The 19,432-nt window shown below is 51.5% G+C and overlaps 13 protein-coding genes across 13 annotated transcripts; 8 read left to right on the top strand and 5 right to left on the bottom strand.

Annotated features, from left to right (window-relative positions):
• Window positions 1-9: 9 nt before the first annotated feature.
• On the top strand, window positions 10-690 carry KL928_000035 (uncharacterized protein; the record flags this gene model as incomplete). The annotated part of the gene is made up of 1 exon (XM_043204093.1): window positions 10-690. One exon carries the CDS (start codon window positions 10-12, stop codon window positions 688-690), a length of 681 nt encoding a protein of 226 aa, XP_043061930.1.
• A 106-nt stretch (window positions 691-796) lies between these two features.
• Window positions 797-1,279, top strand: KL928_000036 (uncharacterized protein; the record flags this gene model as incomplete). Its single annotated transcript, XM_043204204.1, has 1 exon — window positions 797-1,279. One exon carries the CDS (start codon window positions 797-799, stop codon window positions 1,277-1,279), a length of 483 nt encoding a protein of 160 aa, XP_043061931.1.
• A 29-nt stretch (window positions 1,280-1,308) lies between these two features.
• KL928_000037 (uncharacterized protein) lies at window positions 1,309-1,959 on the bottom strand (the record flags this gene model as incomplete). Its single annotated transcript, XM_043204315.1, has 1 exon — window positions 1,309-1,959. The coding sequence occupies one exon, from the start codon at window positions 1,957-1,959 to the stop codon at window positions 1,309-1,311; it is 651 nt and encodes a 216-aa protein (XP_043061932.1).
• Window positions 1,960-2,023: 64 nt separating this feature from the next.
• Window positions 2,024-4,006, bottom strand: KL928_000038 (uncharacterized protein; the record flags this gene model as incomplete). Its single annotated transcript, XM_043204426.1, has 1 exon — window positions 2,024-4,006. One exon carries the CDS (start codon window positions 4,004-4,006, stop codon window positions 2,024-2,026), a length of 1,983 nt encoding a protein of 660 aa, XP_043061933.1.
• A 275-nt stretch (window positions 4,007-4,281) lies between these two features.
• On the top strand, window positions 4,282-5,724 carry KL928_000039 (uncharacterized protein; the record flags this gene model as incomplete). The annotated part of the gene is made up of 1 exon (XM_043204537.1): window positions 4,282-5,724. One exon carries the CDS (start codon window positions 4,282-4,284, stop codon window positions 5,722-5,724), a length of 1,443 nt encoding a protein of 480 aa, XP_043061934.1.
• A 52-nt stretch (window positions 5,725-5,776) lies between these two features.
• On the top strand, window positions 5,777-7,705 carry KL928_000040 (uncharacterized protein; the record flags this gene model as incomplete). Its single annotated transcript, XM_043204649.1, has 1 exon — window positions 5,777-7,705. The coding sequence occupies one exon, from the start codon at window positions 5,777-5,779 to the stop codon at window positions 7,703-7,705; it is 1,929 nt and encodes a 642-aa protein (XP_043061935.1).
• A 48-nt stretch (window positions 7,706-7,753) lies between these two features.
• Window positions 7,754-9,018, bottom strand: KL928_000041 (uncharacterized protein; the record flags this gene model as incomplete). Its single annotated transcript, XM_043204760.1, has 2 exons — window positions 7,754-8,117; window positions 8,216-9,018. The coding sequence occupies 2 exons, from the start codon at window positions 9,016-9,018 to the stop codon at window positions 7,754-7,756; spliced, it is 1,167 nt and encodes a 388-aa protein (XP_043061936.1).
• A 114-nt stretch (window positions 9,019-9,132) lies between these two features.
• On the top strand, window positions 9,133-10,965 carry KL928_000042 (uncharacterized protein; the record flags this gene model as incomplete). The annotated part of the gene is made up of 1 exon (XM_043204871.1): window positions 9,133-10,965. One exon carries the CDS (start codon window positions 9,133-9,135, stop codon window positions 10,963-10,965), a length of 1,833 nt encoding a protein of 610 aa, XP_043061937.1.
• Window positions 10,966-11,024: 59 nt separating this feature from the next.
• KL928_000043 (uncharacterized protein) lies at window positions 11,025-11,456 on the top strand (the record flags this gene model as incomplete). Its single annotated transcript, XM_043204982.1, has 1 exon — window positions 11,025-11,456. The coding sequence occupies one exon, from the start codon at window positions 11,025-11,027 to the stop codon at window positions 11,454-11,456; it is 432 nt and encodes a 143-aa protein (XP_043061938.1).
• An 81-nt stretch (window positions 11,457-11,537) lies between these two features.
• Window positions 11,538-12,113, bottom strand: KL928_000044 (uncharacterized protein; the record flags this gene model as incomplete). Its single annotated transcript, XM_043205093.1, has 2 exons — window positions 11,538-11,947; window positions 12,092-12,113. 2 exons carry the CDS (start codon window positions 12,111-12,113, stop codon window positions 11,538-11,540), a joined length of 432 nt encoding a protein of 143 aa, XP_043061939.1.
• A 104-nt stretch (window positions 12,114-12,217) lies between these two features.
• KL928_000045 (uncharacterized protein) lies at window positions 12,218-14,128 on the top strand (the record flags this gene model as incomplete). Its single annotated transcript, XM_043205204.1, has 1 exon — window positions 12,218-14,128. The coding sequence occupies one exon, from the start codon at window positions 12,218-12,220 to the stop codon at window positions 14,126-14,128; it is 1,911 nt and encodes a 636-aa protein (XP_043061940.1).
• Window positions 14,129-14,214: 86 nt separating this feature from the next.
• On the top strand, window positions 14,215-16,095 carry KL928_000046 (uncharacterized protein; the record flags this gene model as incomplete). Its single annotated transcript, XM_043205315.1, has 1 exon — window positions 14,215-16,095. One exon carries the CDS (start codon window positions 14,215-14,217, stop codon window positions 16,093-16,095), a length of 1,881 nt encoding a protein of 626 aa, XP_043061941.1.
• A 13-nt stretch (window positions 16,096-16,108) lies between these two features.
• On the bottom strand, window positions 16,109-19,429 carry KL928_000047 (uncharacterized protein; the record flags this gene model as incomplete). Its single annotated transcript, XM_043205426.1, has 1 exon — window positions 16,109-19,429. One exon carries the CDS (start codon window positions 19,427-19,429, stop codon window positions 16,109-16,111), a length of 3,321 nt encoding a protein of 1,106 aa, XP_043061942.1.
• Between the last annotated feature and the right edge of the window lie 3 nt (window positions 19,430-19,432).

Below are 19,432 nucleotides of genomic sequence, written 5' to 3' on the forward strand. Positions count from 1 at the left end.
CCTCCTGCCATGTTCTACGAGCTCAAGGATTGGAGCTCGGTCGCGTCGACTGACCGATCGCACCCGCTGATTTTCGAGACCGACCGCAAACCGTGCTACATCATGGCCGACGTGGGCCACTCGCAGCAGGACGACAGGTTTCTCGAGAACCTGCTAAAACTGTGCGATCTCACCGGCCTGCGCCAAAAATACTATCAAGACGTGGTCAGAAAACAGGTAAGAGAAGAACTGCTGCTGAAAAGCATGTTTTTGAGACTCGCCTCAAAAGTACGCGGAGACTCCTACGTGGACTCGCGAGTGGACAAGTACATCAGAGCAAAAGGAATTCTCACCCCTGGAAAGTACCCAATTGTCCAAAAACCGATCTTGAAGAGGGTCGAGTGCAACGATCTGGGGCTCAAGTACAATTTCGAGATGGAGGCGCTGGAGATTGAAAACCAAGAAAGACTCAAGCAGGAGGCAATGGACGCAGACATTCTGTATCTGGAGGCTCCAAATAAGGGCAAGTTATACATCAGGAAAGTAAAGCGTCTGGTGGATACAGATTCTCCTTTTCTCAAGGAAGCCTGCAGCGCACGCATCCGGAGACGCACCCAGTATTTCGACAGGCTCCTTGGAGAGAAACACCAGAGCTTTGACGAGTTTGAGTACCGGCTGCTGAATCAGCCGATCCGCGACTACATCAAGTGATACCACTGCTTCCCGCTGCTAGACTGCTACCTGGTGCAAGGGTGCAGAACATCAAGAGAAAATTATTTCACACCAATTGCAGAATCGTATAATTTAATGAATAATCATGACTAGCACATTCACGAACACCGCTAAAAAGATAGTCTCGCTTCTGGAAAAATACCCTGCCGACAAGGTGAAGCACTACGCGTCGTACAAGTTCTCGCAGATCGAGCGGTTTTGTAATATCGGCTCGATACCGATCCCGAAAAAAATTCTGGAGGAACAGGCCCTCGAGCAGAAGAAACAGCAGAAACTGATCAAGATCGACGTGAAGAAGCTGAAAAGAATGATTTTCGCCGACGAAAACGCCACTACCAACTACAAAAAGGAGCTGTTCGACGTGGATATCCTGAACCAGCAGTACAAGTCGCTGAAGAATATCGCAGACAACAAATGGGCGGACTACTACAAAGTGGATAAGAAACTGCTGGAGCCGAAGGGAAACCCCAACTACTACGCCAGACTGATGAAAGACGTCAACCGTGGGGGACAAGAGCGCGAAAGCATATTCGATGCTTTCCGTACTATCATCACAGGAAAGTACTAACGATAATGAATGGAAATATATTAGTGCGTTTATTTTCTGGCGAACTGTAGGTAGCAGTCTGTGTCGTTTATTTTTATCGAGGTCCCCAGACTTTCCAGACACCGGGCCGACTCGAGGTCTGAGCGGAACTCCACAAGCGCGAGGTTCCGGATGTGCACGATGTTCACGTTGAGGAAGCCAGTGAATTTCTCGAAAATGGACTCCACTTGATCTCTGGTAGCCGAGCTAGGAACGTTGGTGACCAGGAGGAGTTTATGTGGCTCTGCAGCCTTGGCTCCTGGAATCTTGCGTTTCTTGGCCGTCGTAGGCGTCTGTAGCGTCGATTTCCGTTTCTTTGTTCGTTTTTCCAGTCTTTGTGCGCGCTGTTCTTGTAGATATTGCTCATATGCGGACTGTTCTGTATGTTCTCGCACCGCTAGATCGCTGTTTGTCTTCGCCATGTACATGTCCATTGGCTTGTCAAAGACCACTTTCGTGTTGAGGTGCTCAATCGCACGCACGCAATCCTCGTGCGACTTTAGCGTAATAAAAGCCTGTCCTCTTAATTGCAGATTTTTGAACAGCTTGATTTCCTGGATAGGCGCACCGAGCTCGTTGAAAAGCTGCTCCAGCGCCGACCGGAGCTTCTGGTGCGAGAGCCGCTCGTTCAGGTTGCGCACATACAGTGTACAGATAGACATGGACCTAAAAATAAATGGCACGAAAAATTCAGAAATGCACCGCCTGGAATCTGCTATGTACATATCAACCACTGGCCTTTTGCAATCCCAGCTCCTGCAAGAACGCGTCCGACGAGGGATTTCTGCCAAGAAGATCAACCAACAGGTCCATCTCCTCCTGCGAACCTCCCTTTTCCAGCACCTTTCTTCTATACTCCAGGCCGCTCTTCACGTTAAATGGATCCTCCTTGAACTTGGTGTAGAAGATGTCTGCCGCGAACACTTGCGACCACAGGTACCCGTAGTAGCCGGACGCATAGCCGCCCATGAGATGGCCAAACGAGGCGTAACCGGTGGTGGTTTGGCCGCCGTTTTTCACCAGGGCCACCTCCTCACGCAGATCGTTCCACAGACCGTCCATGTCGACCTTGCCGTCGACAGAGGTGTGGAGGCTCATATCAAACAATCCAAAGTGCAGCTGGCGTAAATTGAACAGCGCGCCATTGACATTCTTGGACTTGATCAGAGAGTCTATCAGGTTGTCAGGAAGCGCTTCGCCGGTCTCGTAGTGGCCTGACAGGAACTTGAGCTGGTTCTTGCTCCAGCAGAAATACTCCAGCAGCTGAGAAGGCATTTCCACAAAGTCCCAGCTCACAGAGGTGCCATGGAATCTGGCGTACTTGGTCTCTCCCAGCAGGTCGTGGATTCCGTGGCCCAGCTCGTGGAAAAAGGTGACCACCTCGTCATGTTTCAGCAACGAGGGCTTCTTGGCCAGATCCCGTGTGAAGTTGCACACCAGTGAGGTTGACGGATACACTTGCTTGCCAGTCTTGACGTCAATGTACCCTGGAGCAAGACCAAAGTTGGCAGCATGGCCGTACTTGCCCTCACGTGGGTGTAGGTCAAAGTACAGGTATCCAACAAACTCTTCTTTGGAGTCGGTTTTCCAGACGGAAAATTGCTGGACCTCGGAGTGCCATGTCTTGGGGTTCTCAACCTGCTTGAACTTGAGCTGGAATATTTTCTCATATATGGCCAACATCCGCTCAATTGTCTGCTTCAGAGGGAAGTATTCCGAAATCTGTTTTTCATCAACCTGGTACTGCTCCTCAAGCATTTTGTTGTGGTAGTATCTGTGGTCCCAGACGTAGTACTCGGAATTCCCCGTGTCTTTCAGTTTCATCTCGCCCAAACTCTTGATTTCCTGTTTTCCCAGTGGCTTGAGCTTGTCTCTGAGGTCAACCAAAAAATCCATAACCGTCTTTGGCGTCTTTGCCATGCGCTCCTCCAAAATATACTCCGAGAAGTTTTCGTACCCGAGCAGTTTGGCCAGCTCAGCGCGAGTTTCGACGGCCTGTTTCAGAAGCGGGCCGTTTTCCTTCACCTTGTTCTGGTCGTCCACAAACGCCCGTTTCCGGGTCTCTGGGTTCTTGGCATACTTCAAAACAGGGAACAGGTCAGGGTACTTGAAAGTCATCTTGTACTTGCCGTTGTCCTGCTCAAACTGGGCCACCACGTCCTCAGGGACGCCGTCCAGCTCTTCCTTGGTAAACCAGATGTGCTCCGTTTCCTCACCCAAATTCTTGGAGAACTCGAGAGCGTAAGTGGACAGCTTCTGCTTGAGGTTCTTGATCTGGTCTCGGACATTCTCAGGCTTGTTCAGTCCATTGCGCTCATACTGGCGATGTAGTTTTTCTAAGAATCTCTTGTCCTCCCCCTCCAATTTGTCCAGCTCGTTTTCGTAGACCGCGTGGATCGCCTTGTAGACGTCCTGACGCAGCCCGGACTCGATGCTGAACTCTCTGAGCCTTTTGTCGGCCTCGTTCGAGGCGTCTCGAAGCTCCTTCGACGCAGAAACATGCTGGTAAAAAGTGATCTGGTTGGATATTCTGGCTTGCACGTTTTCCAGATGGGCAATTGGCGCGATCGTGTTTTTAAACGACGCATTGTCCACGGTGCTGGCGACCAGGTCGTCCAGCTCCCTGCCCTCTTTGACCAGCTGATCTGCCAGCTGCAAAATCTGCTCGGGGAAATGATCCCATTCTAAAGGTTGTTGCGTGGTTTCCATGCTCCAGTAAACAAAGATTGCAAACACCACAGGTAAAATATAAAACAGGAATTTTGGCATTTTTCACCACCTGAAACCGAAGAGGTGGTGGAGCGTAACAGGTCAGCGTCGCGGTGTGAGAAACCAGTTCTTGCGACGATCGAGACAGCCTCGCTGATAGCAGCCTTCCTCTGGACCTCGTATTCTTGTATTTAGGCTCTTGCAACAGGGTAGGTCTGCCGGCTTATCTAATCCACAAATTTAAAATTAATCTACACAACGAAATAATATTCTTTATGGCATCGAGCAATGAAGAGATTATTGAGCAGCTTTCGCTCCAGCTACTGGAGCAGACAGAGAAGAACTCGAAGCTGGAGGTGAGTCTGCTGAATAGCCACCAGAAAATCCAGGAACTGAAGCGCCAACTGGTGGAGAGCCGAAAACAAAAGGAGGATAGCGATAAAGAAGTCGAGCGTTTGAGCTATGAGATGGAGGACCTGAGTGCTACGCTGTTTGACCAGGCCAACGAGAAGGTGAAGGAGGCAAACATCGTTGCGAACGATTTCAAGCTGAGAAACGAAAAACTAGTCGAGACACTCAAGGATCGCGACACAACAATAGACGTGCTTAACAACGAGCTCAGGAACCTCAAACGGCTCATAGCCGAGCTGGAGCACCAGGATCCGTCGCAGACACCGCCATCCACCGTGAATTCGGAACTAGTGCCAGATTCGCAGTTCACGCTTCCCAAACTGATAAAATACAACGGCCAGCCCATATACTCTCCAACATTCAACCAGCTGCGTTTTGACCTGCTTTTGTTCAACCAGTTCAAAGAGTCACTAGAGAACTTTCAGAATATCAGGGAAACGTCCTTCTATCGCCACTTGGTGAGCGAGGAGATCGAGCCGGTGTTGCGTCTAGACCTGTCTCCTTCAATCAAGTTTTTCCAGAAAAAATCGTTTATCAACAGTCTGTTCGAGTCGAAAGTCGTCATAGAGCCATTGAGCGCCTCGACAGAGCTCTGGAAGGCCGCACAGGCCCAGTCGGTGCCGTCGTCGCCGCCGCTGTCTGTCAAGAGCCTCAACCTGAGAATGTTCAAGTACGAGACAGACAGGCCGGTGGCCATGGAGGCCAAGTGTTCTCTGTGCGGAGAGGCGCGGATGGGCATCAACTATGCTAGATTGTATGTCTTGCGAGTGAGAGAGGTGGAGTATTTGCTGTGCATCTCGTGCGCTACCAAGCTGAGACGGACCGTGGACTTATTGTCTCGCATCAAAAATATCCCGCAGACGCAGGAAGAAGAGGAGGTGTTACGCGTATGGTGCGAGCTCGCAGAGCTGCGCGGCCGCTTGTTCTATTCGAAGCTGGGCATTTGGGACGAGTCTGACGAAAGTGGACTGGTGTACGGCTGGAAGAACAGCTGGCTCGGTCAGCAACCTGTCCAGGAGATTAATAGCGCAGAAGCTCTTGAAGAGACAGAGCAAACACCCCAGACTGTTCCAAATGTCGACACAGCCAGCGACAAGACCGTGCAGTTGGAGAACGGCAAGGACGAGCCTGCAGAGCCTGCAGAGCCTGTTCCGGAGCCCGCGTTCAAGGAGGAGCTCGAAGTCGACCTGAAACTCCAGAAGGTTGCCGTGTCGTCCGGCACCGACGACATCCTCGATAATTACACCAACACGTCCGACGAGGAGTTCAACGACGCTCAGGAAGCACACTCTGTAACCAACGACTAGGTAGCCGGGCTGTGTACATAATAAAAGTTTTCGGGCTGTGTATAAAACTCTCATGAGCGAGTCCAATCAAGTGCAGGTGTTCAGGTTGCTGAATCCGTCCAGCAAGCTCAAATACCAGTCAATTATACAGTCAGACTATGTGGGGGAGCGGCTGGACACGGTGACGTCGTGGCACAAGCTGCGCGTGAAGCTGATCACGTGGAACTTGCGGTGCATGGAAGATTGTCCTTTGAGCCATATACGGCAGTTACTGTCCTCTAATCAAAATTATGCCGATATCTACATCGTGGGATTCCAGGAGACCGTCCCGCTGACCTCATTTGCCGCCTCTGCCAAAGTCATTGACCAGTGGTGCGACAAATTGCTAGCGGCCCTGCCTCCTCACCAGTTCAAGGCGGTGCACCGGTACGGGCTGCTCGGGCTGACCAGCGTGCTGCTAGTCAGAGACGAATTGGAGAGTCAGGTATCTGACTGCTGCTCCCGGACCGTCGGACTCGGCTATCTGAACTGGTACAACAAGGGCTGTATCGAGACGCAATTTTCCATAGGCCAGATAGACGAGAAGCTTGCGGGAGTGCGAGTCCAGGTGTTCAACATGCATCTGACACACGGCGAGGAAGAACTATCGGTTGAAATGAGGAACCAGTGCCTGAAGAAAGTCCAGGATAGTCTAGGAACGATTAGAAATGCGGCACTTGCGGGGCCTGCACCGTCTGTGGAAGAAGAACTGGTTTGCGAGCCGCATCTGAGCCAGACTGAGCTTGACAAAATTGACAGCAAGGCCATCAACCGAATATTCAGGAAGCAGGGTCGCAAGGCAGTCTTCGCCGGTGGTGACCTCAATTACCGTCTGGAAAACACAAACGTCAAAGACTATATCTATAAAAATGACTATGAAAAATTGCTGGAGAGCGACCAGCTCCGCGCACAGAAAGACCGAGGCAACATATTCAGCGGGTTCTCCGAGGGCGAGGTTCGGTTTCGTCCCACGTTCAAAGTGACCGAGACGCTTGAATATGAAGCAACTCGTGTGCCGTCTTACACAGATAGAATTCTGTACAGCGCGGACGACGGACTGGAGCTGCTGACGTACGACGTTTGCGAGGTGAACGGGTCTGACCACCTGCCAGTGGTGGCAGAGTTTGCGTTGGATGCGAGAATGGTCGATTTTGGGGCTCTGAAAGCAGTGCGTTCTGAGATCGGAGCCCAGCTGGACAGAATCCTCAACCAGATGGAAATCGTGGACGTTTCGCCGTCGCTGGTCGATATCGACGTTGTGGCCGGCATAAAGGAGGCGGCTGAGGTCACCGTGAGAAACCTCACGGAGGAACCGCTGCATTACAATCTGGATATTGGCAAACGGCTCTTCAGAAAGCCTGTGATCAAGCTGCTAAACGACGACGGCATACTGCCGGCAAAGGAAGCGAAAAAGCTGAAATTCGAGATTAACACCTCCAAAATCGAGAAATTCGAGAAAACGCTCACAATGACGTTTGCCAATTTCGAGTTTGTCAGGTTCCTTGTATTCTCGGTGTCCTCAAAGTCAATTCTGTTCCAGCCCGTGCATGAGCTAGAGGAAATGCAATATCAAAACATTGTGCAGTCGTTCGATTTTATTATGCAAGGCACAACAGATAATCTATTAACAGGAATGCAGTCTGTTGTGGATCTCTCGTCGTTGAACGAGTTTGAGGTGTGCTTGCTGAAAGATATGACGCTGCGGGAGATCAACTTCGACCTACTGGCCAAGCTGAACTCTATAGGAATGGTGCAGAACGAAGGATCGTGTGGAATCATGAATGTGCTATATTTGTGGCTGAAAAGCCTGCCAGAGCTCGGGGGAGACAAGAGGTCAGGCGTTGTTTTGAGCAAGATGATCTCTTTGATAAAGTTTCTCGATCTGGACCAGGAATCAGGGTTCAAGTATTTTGGCTTTCTCTTTCAGGATGAGTATGAGCTGGAACGAGCTCTCGAATCCTAGACGACTAGGACGTCAAGTAGTCGGCCGCACTCGAAGATCTCGCCGCTTTTAATCTCCAGCACTTTCACATCGTGGAGATTGACCAGACCCTTTTCGATCCCTATGAGCTCGAGCTCGGTCTCGAACAGGTTTCCTGGATCCAGCGTGAATTTCAGGTTGTTGGTTAGAGAAATCAGCCCCACCTTGCTGAACTCGTGTTGGAAAGCCCGCACCAGCTGGCTGAGGCCGTAAAGCGGGACGGGGTCGGCCCTGTTGGCGTTCTGGATCGGAATCGGCGGCACAGACTTTTCGTACTGTTTGTTGATCGATGATTGAATGTACAGAATAAGCGATAACGAGTCGTTCGACTTGTTGATGAATTGTAGCTTCCATTTGAACACCTCGCCGAGCTTGACTTTTGTCTGGCCCGAAACTGAAATGCTGAGGTTCTTCTTGGAGTGGTTTAGTGTCACCGACGAGTTGGACCGTAATTTATTTTTTTTAGGCAGATTCAGAGCAGAGGTGGTCGACCTGGATTTGAACACCCCAAGGCTAGGCGAGGCGATGGGGGGCACGCTGGGAGCCGCCATGAAATCCACATTCGTAGTCCATCGTGTCACAATTTTTCTATTGCCGTTGACTGTGCAATGGATGGTGACAAAAACAGGCTTGACCCATTTGATGTCGTTGTTTGTTAGTCTGTACGTGAGCGACAGAATAGAATGGTTTTGAAGCACCAATGGATACTTTATCACCGAGTACCCGGTGCACAGACAGTTCTTGATGTCCATATCCACCGAATCAATTCTCACCGACACTCCTGACGCTCGGATCTGTCCAGAAAGAGCCACTTCCAAAGAGGCCATGGTTTTCTCTGTCTTAACGGTCTTGAACCGCATCTGGAATACGGGGCTGATCCGCAGCGACGTGTCGGCCGTTACGAGCTCGTACAGATCCACATGTTTCGTCAACACAGTGCTGCCTATAGTGATTGTATCTTGCGAGTCTAAATTTTCCACCTTTTTAGACTGCTGTCGAAACGAGGCTTTGATCTGCAATTGATTCGAGAGCTTGTCAGGCACCACGGTCGTTTCCAGTATCCACACGGCCTCAGACCCTATGACGACTTTGGAATCCAGCACTTTTCTCGCCGTGTTTTGCAAATTGTATACCAAATCGACCTCGACCTGCGCCACGGACGACGGAGTGTACACCACGACTTGGATGTTTTCGTCGAAGTACGCCACGTCCAGCGTATCGCATTGGCGGAGCTGCTCCATGGAGTCCAGCCCGTCGGCAGAAATTCGTGTTTTCGGAACAAGCACACCAAACATTGGAAAACAACACTTATCGACGCGGGTGTGTTTTTAAAATAATATTTTGATCGACTGCTCCCTCCTCTTTTAAATTCTTTATTTATCCTAGGCTTAGACAGCACAGAGCTAACCATGAGTCGGTATTTTTTACTAGCGTGCACGTTGGCTCTGCAATGTGCCGCGGCCTCCCAGGAGGACTACATAGTCAAAGATCTGCCTGGGCTCTCGAATATCCCGGCCGCGGCGAGGCCAGTGATGCATGCCGGACACCTTGAACTAAATGCAGACAACAACACCGAGCTGTTCTTCTGGCGATTCCAGGACCCAAGAGCCAACAGGACTCACAACATGCTCCACCGTGACGAGCTCATTGTCTGGCTGAACGGCGGCCCCGGCTGTTCGTCGATGGACGGAGCCATGATGGAAACAGGCCCCCTGCGGGTCACAGACAACCTGGAGGTGGAGCTGAACCCTGGATCGTGGACACAGGTGGCCGATCTCGTGTTTGTGGACCAGCCGGCCGGTACAGGGTTTTCGTACACGGACTCCTACGACACCGAACTAAAACAAGCAGCACAGCATTTCTGGCAGTTTCTGAAAACATACTACGAGCTATTCCCGCAGGACCGCACGAAAAAACTGTATCTGGCGGGCGAGTCGTACGCAGGCCAGTACATCCCATACTTCGCAAAGGAAATAGATGAGAACAACTCGTTAAACATCACTCTAGAGGGCCTGTTGATTGGCAACGGCTGGATCGACCCGGATATCCAGTCTCTGTCGTACGTTCCGTTCAGTTTGGAGGCCGGCTTCTTGGACCGCCAAAGTCCGTCGATGTCCCAAATCCTCAAGCAGCACGAAAAATGCCAGCAGGCCATCGACGACCCTTCCAATCACGATTTCGAGAAATTAGAGTGCGTCAAAATATTCAACAGCATTTTAACAGCCACGAAAGACGCATCGAAGCCCGCCAACGAACAATGTGTCAACATGTACGACTATCGCAAACACGATTATTTCCCTGCATGCGGGTCTAACTGGCCAGAAGACCTGCCCAACGTGACCAAATTCCTGAATCTGGATGCTGTGCAAAAAGCCCTGAACCTGAAGTCTCCCAAGAGATGGCACGAGTGTGACGGGAAAGTCGAGTTCTTCTTCCGGCCGGAGCACTCTGCCAAATCGTTCGACCTGCTGCCGAAACTGCTGGAGAAAATCAAAATCACCCTGTTTGCTGGCGACAAGGACATTATCTGCAACCACAAATCGATAGAAATGCTGATTGAAAAATTGCAAATTTCACCAGGACAATTTGGCTTCACACAGAGCAGAAAGTCTGGCTGGATCTACGACGGGCAAGAAGTGGGCGAGATCGAGACACAGTCCAACCTCACGTACGTCAAGGTGTTCAATTCGTCGCATATGGTGCCTTACGACCTGCCGGAGGTGAGCAGGGGACTATTTGATATAATCACTAATTCTGTTGAAAAACGGTCGACAGACGTCGTGACGCCCGTTTACGATAGCAAGGGCAACTACAAGTTTGTGGAGGAGAAACAGGAAACCGATCAGGACAACGAGAAAGAGAAAGAGAAACCGGCCAAGCACCACCACAGTCTCACGTTCTACGTGGCAGAGGTGGTGATACTGGCGGTGCTGGCCTGTCTGCTTTACAGCTTCTACAAGTCCTTCGCCAAATCGCGTAAATCTGCATTCCTATCCCTCTCTTCCAAGAAAAAGAAGAAGCAGGTGCACTGGTTCGACGAGAGCGACGTAGGAATGGACCAGGAAGCCGGCGAGGCAGATCACAAGCCCAAGAGCATGCTGGAGTCGGTGTTCAACAAGCTGGGATATGGAGGACAGTATGACACGGTGCGGGACGCTCCCGACATCGAGATGGCGCCGGTCGAAGAGCACGAAGACCAATTCATCATTCAAAGCGACGAGGAAGAGTTTGGCCACAGATAGAGTACGATTATATAATATCAACGAAAAATTATTTTCCAATAATTTAGCTCCTGATTGTAATGTCTCAAAGTTGGCTCCTCTGGAAGCGGTCCCTGATTACAGGCGGTGGAATTATTGGAAGCGGTGTGCTGCTGTACATATTTACGACGCCCACTGAGGAACAGCTAGTCGCAAAGCTGTCTCCAGAGCTGAGAGCAGACTACGAGCGCAACAAGGAACTGCGGAGGAAAGAACAGGAGATGCTGATGGAGATCGTGAAGCAGACGGCCGCGTCGAACGACCCCGTGTGGAAGACAGGGCCGATTGTGTCGCCGTGGGATCGAGACTTCACGCCGTCGAGAGAAAGCCTATTGGTGAAGAGAGAGCGATTTGAGAAAGAGCAGGCAGAGAAAAAGCAGCGCGAGGAGCTCGAGCGTTTAAAGGCCGAGGCTAAGCTTGTGCAGGCCGACGAGAACAAGGGCAGGGGGTGGAAGTTTTGGAGAAAAGATTAATGTTCCACTGTATATAGATGTGCACTAGAACTGACCAGTCAGTCTGATGTGCGATTTATTGTGAATGCGTGGGGGGTGGGGCTACCCCCACCATGCTTTCTGCGTACTGGAGATGTCCTGCTTGTTAGCCTCGTCGATGGCAGCAAAGATCTTGCGGATGCTGGTGTCTATCACCATTCCTCCTTGAACTATTTCCTCCAGCGCTGCCTCCAGCACCTGCCATCCGAACACCAGGTCCAATTCGCTCACGTTGTGGAAACAGGTGTTGAGCACTTGCACAAACACCTGAATCAGGTCTAGGATGCCCAGCTCGCTCTCCTGCTGATCGACAACAAAGACAAAGTAGAGTGTTGCGTAGTGTCTGTAAATAACCTTAATATCCGAGTGGTCTTCCAAAAGCGGCGGTGGGGTCAAAAACGAACATTGCGCGTCTGTTCTTGCCACAACGAGTTCGTAAACTTGCTGGAGTAATAGTTGCTGTGTTGCCACGTCTACCGGGGTGTAGAATTTTATAAGGCGTGGGATGCCTTTGGTATTGACTGAGGTTAGCAAAATTAATCAGGGTGAATCAATTGTACTCACATATTAAAACAGAGTGTATCATCTAGCCAAGCAAAAAAATAGCACTCCGCCACTTTTTTTCACATCAGGTTCCATAATTTATATATTTTGGGGATATAAAAGGAGTTAAAATTTAGATAAAATATTTGTGTCAAAAGAAAAAAACGTTTCACTCAGAGTAAGCTTGCTGGCAACGTCCTATGTCATCATTGAAAAAGCTGTTCAGACGCAAGAAGGCCGTTAGCTCTCAAAGTCTGCCGGAAACGAGATCTCCCCTGGCTTCCGAGGCCGCAGGATCGGAACTGAAGGTGCCTCAGTCTGTGCCTTTGTCAGGCACGAGAACGTACTCCGATTCGCTTCGGAACTCCAGGAACCCGCGCAGGAGCGTGACTCCAGACTCCAAAAGGCTCTCCTCGCTGCCCACCACCTTCTTGAGACAAGGAAACAATCCCACACCTCGTTCCCTGTCGCTGGGAAACTCAATCACAGATCCCTCAGAAAATATAGCCAAACTGCCAGAAGAACTGGTGCCGGTGGTCACTCTTCTCCACGCGCAGCAGGCTCGCTTGTACTGCGAGATGAACGTCCGAGTTCCTGTCGAGGATGACCAAGTATCCACCTCCGTTTCAAAAATGTCGTGGACTTGTGTCAGTGCAAAATTGAGCGGAACAGAGCTGGCAATCTGGGAAGTCGACTCCATCACGGCACAGGAACTTCGAAACGACGACAATGGCGGCTTCAAGCCCGTCTACATCAACCTGTTAGACGCTCAGTACGTGTACCTTAGCGAGGGCGACATACACGAAATAAAAATTATTCTCACAGAGTCCAAAGCGTACCTGCTGAGGTTCGACTCCAAGAACGATCTCGACTACTTTTATGCCGCGCTTCTACTGGCTCAGTTTGAAAACAGACAGCTTCAAGAGAGCTTCACCGGTGCCCTTTTTTCCAGCAAAGCAATCCATTTTTCAGATATCCGTACACTACTTGCCCCTTCGAACAATAACCTAAAAGAAGAATGGTGTGTTTTACGGTTCCCATTTTTAAACGACAAATGGATCCGGTGCTATGTGGTGGTAACCCCCAACGTGGGTTCGAAGAAACCGGGTAACGTGAAGATATACACTTCGACGTCCAAGAATAAAAAGCATCTGTTGGCTTCGATCAAAAACGCCCGGTCGTGCGTGGCAATGTACCCGGAAAATCCCGAGTTCATCGATAACAACTCGCTGATCCGCCTGAACGGCCAAATATACATCAACCAGCAGCTGCTCGAGAAAGTGGTCTCTGGCAAGGTGGACACGTCCGCCCACGGCCATTCGCGCAGCAGGTCGGGTTCGGGAGTTGTCAGGAAGCTGTCGAACTCGTCGCTGATCTCGGCAAGAAATAGAGACATGCAGAAATCGCCTAATCACTCGCGTTCCGGCTCGCTGCAGAAGGCCGGTCTGCACAAGAGAGTGAGCTCCACGCTCTCAATGGACTCTGGCAAGAAGAAAATCGACCTCAAGGAAGTGGACTTCGTGTACCTGATCCCCGAGTCGCATTCTGCAGTCAAGCCCACAGAGATCATGATCAGACTGCTGATTCCGCTGATGAACTCGTTCAGACTGTATGGAAGACCTAACAAATTCATCTCCAGCCGCGACAACCGAGACTCGTTGCTCTTCGGGCTGCCACAGCTACCACATACCCAGTACCTGGATACCGAGCTCGCATACCAGCTGGTTTCCCTCAACATTGCCAACTCGCTGGCCGAAGAATGGAGTGGTTGGGACTGGATGCAAGTGTTCAAGGAGATGGTGTTCCATAAGATGTCTACGGGATGGCAAGGCTCTGGCTCGCTCATCGAGACGTTCAAGGACGGCATGGTATACAGCAAGGCGAAATTGGAGGAGTACGAGAACTTTGACGACATGTTCGACGATCCTATCGAGGACTTTGTGGATTTGGCAGACTCCAGGTCCGACTCTCTGGAACTGATCCCACCTCCTAGTTTGACCAGCCCCTTGGTACACCAGCACGACTCGCCCCAGAGCAATTACTACAACGCCGTCGAGAGCCCGAACCTCGACTCCTACGACCGCGTAGCTCCCCCGACCGTGCCGGCCTGATCTGGAGCTCGTTGCACAGCCCTAACTTTATTTTATAGCTAACAAATATATATATTTTGAACTTTGGAAGATTATTTTGGTCACCTATGGCGTCTTCCAATTTGTACACGCGAGTGCGGGCCGCGGAGATTGTGAACGAGCTGCGTGCGAATGAGAAGAAGTCGCGTTCGGCCATGTTCCGCAAGACCACGCTCAAGAAAATCGTGGCCAACATGACTTTGGGCAACAACGAAATGGTTGGGCTTTCCAGCGAGGTGTTGGCGATAACGCTCGATCTGGCGACCGATACCGAAGTCAAGCGGCTTGCCTACCTATACTTCAGCACATACTACCCCCAAAGGCCGCACGATTGCGTTGATTTGCTGCCGATGCTGGAAAAAGACTTCCGGAGCCAGTCGGCCGTGCTCCGCTCATTAAGTATACGCGCTCTCGCAACTATTCACATCCCAGAGTTTCTGGCCAAGGCCAACGTGCTGGTTTGCGAGGCAATGGCCGATAAGGACCCGCACGTGCGCAAAACCGGCGTCTATGCTGTTTCCCGTGTCTATGGCCGTGCTCCGGAAGAGGTGCGACAACAGTTCCTCAAAGGTCTAAATCGTCTGCTGCACGATCCGACTGTTTTCGTAGTTGCGGCAGCAGTGGACTGTCTGCGCGATCTGGTGGAGAACCACGACGGATTGCAGCTCTCGATCGACAGGAACAACTGTTTCCGGATCTTGGAGCTGCTCGCTGGGTGCGACGAGTGGAGCCAGGTGAGTCTCCTGAACTCTGTGATGGCTTTTGTGCCGCAGACCGAGGACGATGCGGTTTTTCTGGCAGAAAAGTGCATTCCGCTGCTACAGCACGGCAACTCGAGCGTCGTGCTCAACGCTCTCAAGGTGATTGTCTATCTGAGCAACTACGTGCGAAATTTTGTGGACGTTCTTCCGGCAATCACGAAACGGGTTTCTGGATGCATATCGAACCTCATGTCGAAGCCTGCTGAGATCCAGTTTCTGACCATGCGGAACGTTATTCTGCTGCTGCTCGACAAGGCCGAGATGCTCGATTTGCAGGTGTCGATGTTTTTCTGCCAGTTTGACGACCCGGTGTACATCAAGGACACGAAGTTGGAGCTGATATTTCTGCTGGCCAACGAGAGCAACATTTCTCTCGTTCTGCGCGAGCTCGAGGAGTACGCTCTGGAGATCGACGACCAGATGGTGCGCAAGAGCATCCGTGCCATTGGAAACCTGGCAATCAAAATTCCGTCCGTGGCAGACCGCTCGATCGAGGTTCTTTGTGGACTTCTGGCCAGCTCTCTGCCCCACATTGTGCAGGAGGTGGCCATAATACTAAAAGACATTCTGCGCAAATACCCAGGAAAATACCTCTATCTGATAGACTCGCTGGTGCAGAACGTGGATCTGCTCACCGATTCCGAATCGCGCGGATCGTTCATATGGATTCTAGGAGAGTACTGCAACTCGATCCCCAGCTCTGCAGACATTCTTTTCAAACTCTACGCCAACTTCGACAACGAGCCCACGCAGGTGCAGCTCACCACCCTCACGGCTGTGGTGAAGACGTATCTGTGCTCGCCGTCCAAGAAGACCGAGTCGCTCGTTCTGGACGTTCTACGCAGAACAACCGAGGAGGCCAACGAGCCAGACCTGCGCGAGCGCGCATACTTTTACTGGCGTCTTCTTTCGTCCCATAAAGACATCAAGGAGATCGTCAAGCCCGTGCTGCCGATCATCGAGGTTTCCAGCGACAAGCTGCCGCCAGAGATACTTGAGGAGCTCGAGCTGAACATCGGATCGCTGGCTTCTATTTATTTGCGCCCTGTTCAGCAGGTGTTCCGTCTCAGCAAGCCCAAAAGACTTGCTGTCTCGCCCGCACTCGCACGAGCAGAGTCACGTGCGTCGTCTGCGCCCTTCTCGGGTCCGGCTTCAAGAAACACCTCCGCTACGTCTGTGTATAAATAGGTGTTGCAATTTACTACAGCTGCCTGGCAATGTCCTCGTCACTGAATTCATCCTGCGAGTCCTGGATGACGTTGGTCGGCGGCTCAATTTTTATTTCCGCGTCCTCCTCCTTTGGAATCACCGCCAACGGCTTTTCGGCCTTGCGCACGTCGATGATCTCCAGATCCTTCGAAAACTTCACAGAGCCAAGGTCCGCAGGAACAATCGTCTCGATGTCAATCTGCGGCATATTTGGTTCCGGCCCCGTGGGTATCGTGTCCATGTCGAGCGGCCGTCCCATGATGAGCGACAGAATTATGATCGCCGCGTATTTGGACAGCACGAGCGAGTTCTCCTTGCAGAAAGTGGCAGCACAGCAGTTCGGACACCCCCAGTCGCAGTCGCACTCCAGAAGTTTCTCCAGGGCCTTATCCAGTATCGAGTCGATGTTGTCAAATGCCTTTGTGCTTAGCCCAGACCCATACTGGCCGCCCTTGTTGTCGTAGAAAATCAGCCGGGCAGGACGTTTGCGTTTGGTCTCCCGCTTCGCAAACTCCTTTTCCGGGGCCTTGCACTCGGTCTGGATTTCGTCGAGCCCGGAGAGAATGTACAGGGGCAGAATGCTCATCAGCGCGTGCTGTGCGGCGTGGATTCCTCCTGCGGCGTTCAGATCTTTTGAGCGGATCAGCTCGAGCGCCTTTTTCGGTATGTCGATCCAGATCCCTTTCGAGCGGATCAGAACCGGCGGGTTGTTGACTTCGACCGCATCAAGAATCCGTTTTTCTCTGTCCATTTTGAAGAAGCCAAAAACCACAGTCGTCGACAGCGTCTTACCAAAGTAGATCGGCACATCGCTGTGGTTGATCGACCGAATACGCTCGACCTCATACGGATCGACGTTGGTGAAGTCTCTCTGCGCCGTGGACCAGTCCACATTGACTCTCTCGACCTTGGCGTATTTTTCGTCCGGATTAAATTCGCGAACCAGATAAGATAAGCCCTGGTGAATAAATATGCCTCCGTCGTAGAGCGTGAAACTTGTTCGCGACGCCTCGACCTCCTCGATCACCACGTTGCGGCCGTTGGTGGTGTCCACGACGGCGTACATGTCCTCTTCAATGGCGCGAATGGACACGTGCGACGACGGCCAGGGCATGAACCGCGAGTTGCAGTGATAATTGCCGGACTCTGGCTCGTACTCCAGCCGGGCCTCGCACACCTGCTTGACGAGAGCCGGGTTTCCGAAGTACCGCTTGTTGATGGTGGAGTCGTCCAGGGGTCTTTCGAAAGCGGCACATTGGAGATGGCCTTCCAAAACCACAACGTTCTCGAAATCCAGAGCGAGGTCGGGATAGTTCGAGTTGACAAATTCCTCGGGATGCCGCATATAGTACTGGCTCACCGGGTCGCCGCCGCCGACCAGCAGAGTAAGCGAGTCGTTGTTTCTCCGGCCCGCACGGCCGCTCTGCTGGTGGAAATTGGCTATCGAGATAGGGAACCCGCACATCACCACGGCGTCCAGCGACCCGATGTCGATTCCCAGTTCCAGAGCGTTCGTCGAGATGATTGCCTTCAGGTTGCCTCGGAACATCTGGTCCTCGATTTTCCGGCGGTCCGCTGGCGAGTAGCCACCTCTGTAGCTCATGATCCGGCCGATCAGCTCAGCGTTGCCACTGGCCGTCAGCTGGTACCTGATTTCTTTCATGAGCAGCTCGACCACCTTGCGGACCACGCAGAAAACGATGGTCCGGAACCCAGACTTGACCATTTCTATCAAGATCCTGGCCGTTTCCGCGATAAACGGCTTGCGTCCAGCCATCGGGTCGCGTGCGTCGATGTACGGCGGATTCCAGGCCACAATGTGCTTGCCTCCGTGCGGAGACCCGTCCTGGTCGATGTTGACGATCTCGTCGCTTGGAAGTCCGAAGATATCCTGCATGTGCCGCACGGGGTGTTTGAGCGTGGCCGAGCACGAAATAAAAACGAGATTATTATTTCCCAGCATCGAGCACACTCTGCGCAGACGGCGCATCACCAGCGCAAAATGACACCCAAAAAGGCCCTTGTACATGTGCAGTTCGTCCACCACCACGTACTTGAGATTGGTGAGAAACCTTCGCCATAGCTGGTGTGAAGGAAGAACGCTGTGGTGCAGCATATCGGGGTTGGTAAAGATCACGGACGCAGACGACCTTACATGTTCGCGGTCCCGTTTGTCTGTGTCTCCGTCGTAGGTCTCGACCACCATATCGCGCAAGAACGGGATCACGTTGAGCAGGTCCTTCAAGGATCTTCTCTGGTCTTGGGCCAGAGCCTTGGTCGGAAATATGTACATGGCAGTGACGCTAGGGTCCTGTTCTAAAGCGGTGATAACCGGCAGCTGGTAGACGAGCGACTTGCCTGAAGAAGTCGACGTAGAGATGATAACATGGTGGTTTTCGTGAATATGGTTGAGTGCTTCTGCCTGGTGCGAGTAGAATTTCTCGATATTTTTGGTAGCAGCAAGTGCCTCGCGAACGACAGGCGACAGCTCAAAGTTTAGCTCGCCGTACTTAGAGCCGCGGGGAGGCACCTCCAGCAGCCCGTTCTCGACAATCTGGTCCTCGTAGAAGTCGGTCTGTTTTAGCTTTTCGATCAGTTGCGGGATCGAGATGCGGTGCTCCGTGTTTGCGCCCTGGCTGGAGTTTTTGACCATCTCCTCGATCGGGTCCACAAACTCCTTGGGTTTGGGGACTATATGTTCTGCGTGTTTGGTGATTTCTGCCCACGGATCGACTATTCCGCTGTCCGCACACTTCTTGAGATATCGGCCAACCGCAAGCTTGAACTTATCGTTCCGTTTGATAATCATTTTCTTGATCGATTCCTGGGTGTAGACAGGAACCTTAATTTCTGTCATAAAAGCCGACCGTGTTTTGGATTTACGCAGATCTCCATCAATGAACTCAAATATCAACAGCTGTTTCGATGTCTTCTCCTCCTCGTCCTTTATGTCGTAGATGTCTGATTCCTTCTGGGCAAACCCGTCTCTCCAACTAAAATGTTTCTCTTCCAGCACAAACTGGCTCTCGTCAACGTACTCAAAAAGCACATCCTTGGGTATCAGATAGGCGACTCTGGCCACGTCTATAGGCTCCAAAGGCCGTCCAATCGCACTTTCCACTGACGGCTTGAGCAAATCAAACGTTGTGATGATGTGCTTGCGCGAAGACAGAAACGTAAAATACGAGTTCAATCTGAAATGGATGTTATCAAGCTCCTTGAATTCTGCAGGCCATTTGTCTTTGTCCGGTAAGTCTTCAGATTTTTGTCTTTTGGCATTCTGTAGCCCAGATAAGCTTCTTTTCACTGACATAAA

The sequence above is a fragment of the Ogataea angusta genome (genome assembly GCF_019207475.1).
Source record: "Ogataea angusta isolate 61-244 chromosome Unknown 61-244_NODE_1_length_1302399_cov_90.877568, whole genome shotgun sequence".
Classification (NCBI taxonomy): Eukaryota; Fungi; Ascomycota; class Pichiomycetes; order Pichiales; family Pichiaceae; genus Ogataea; species Ogataea angusta.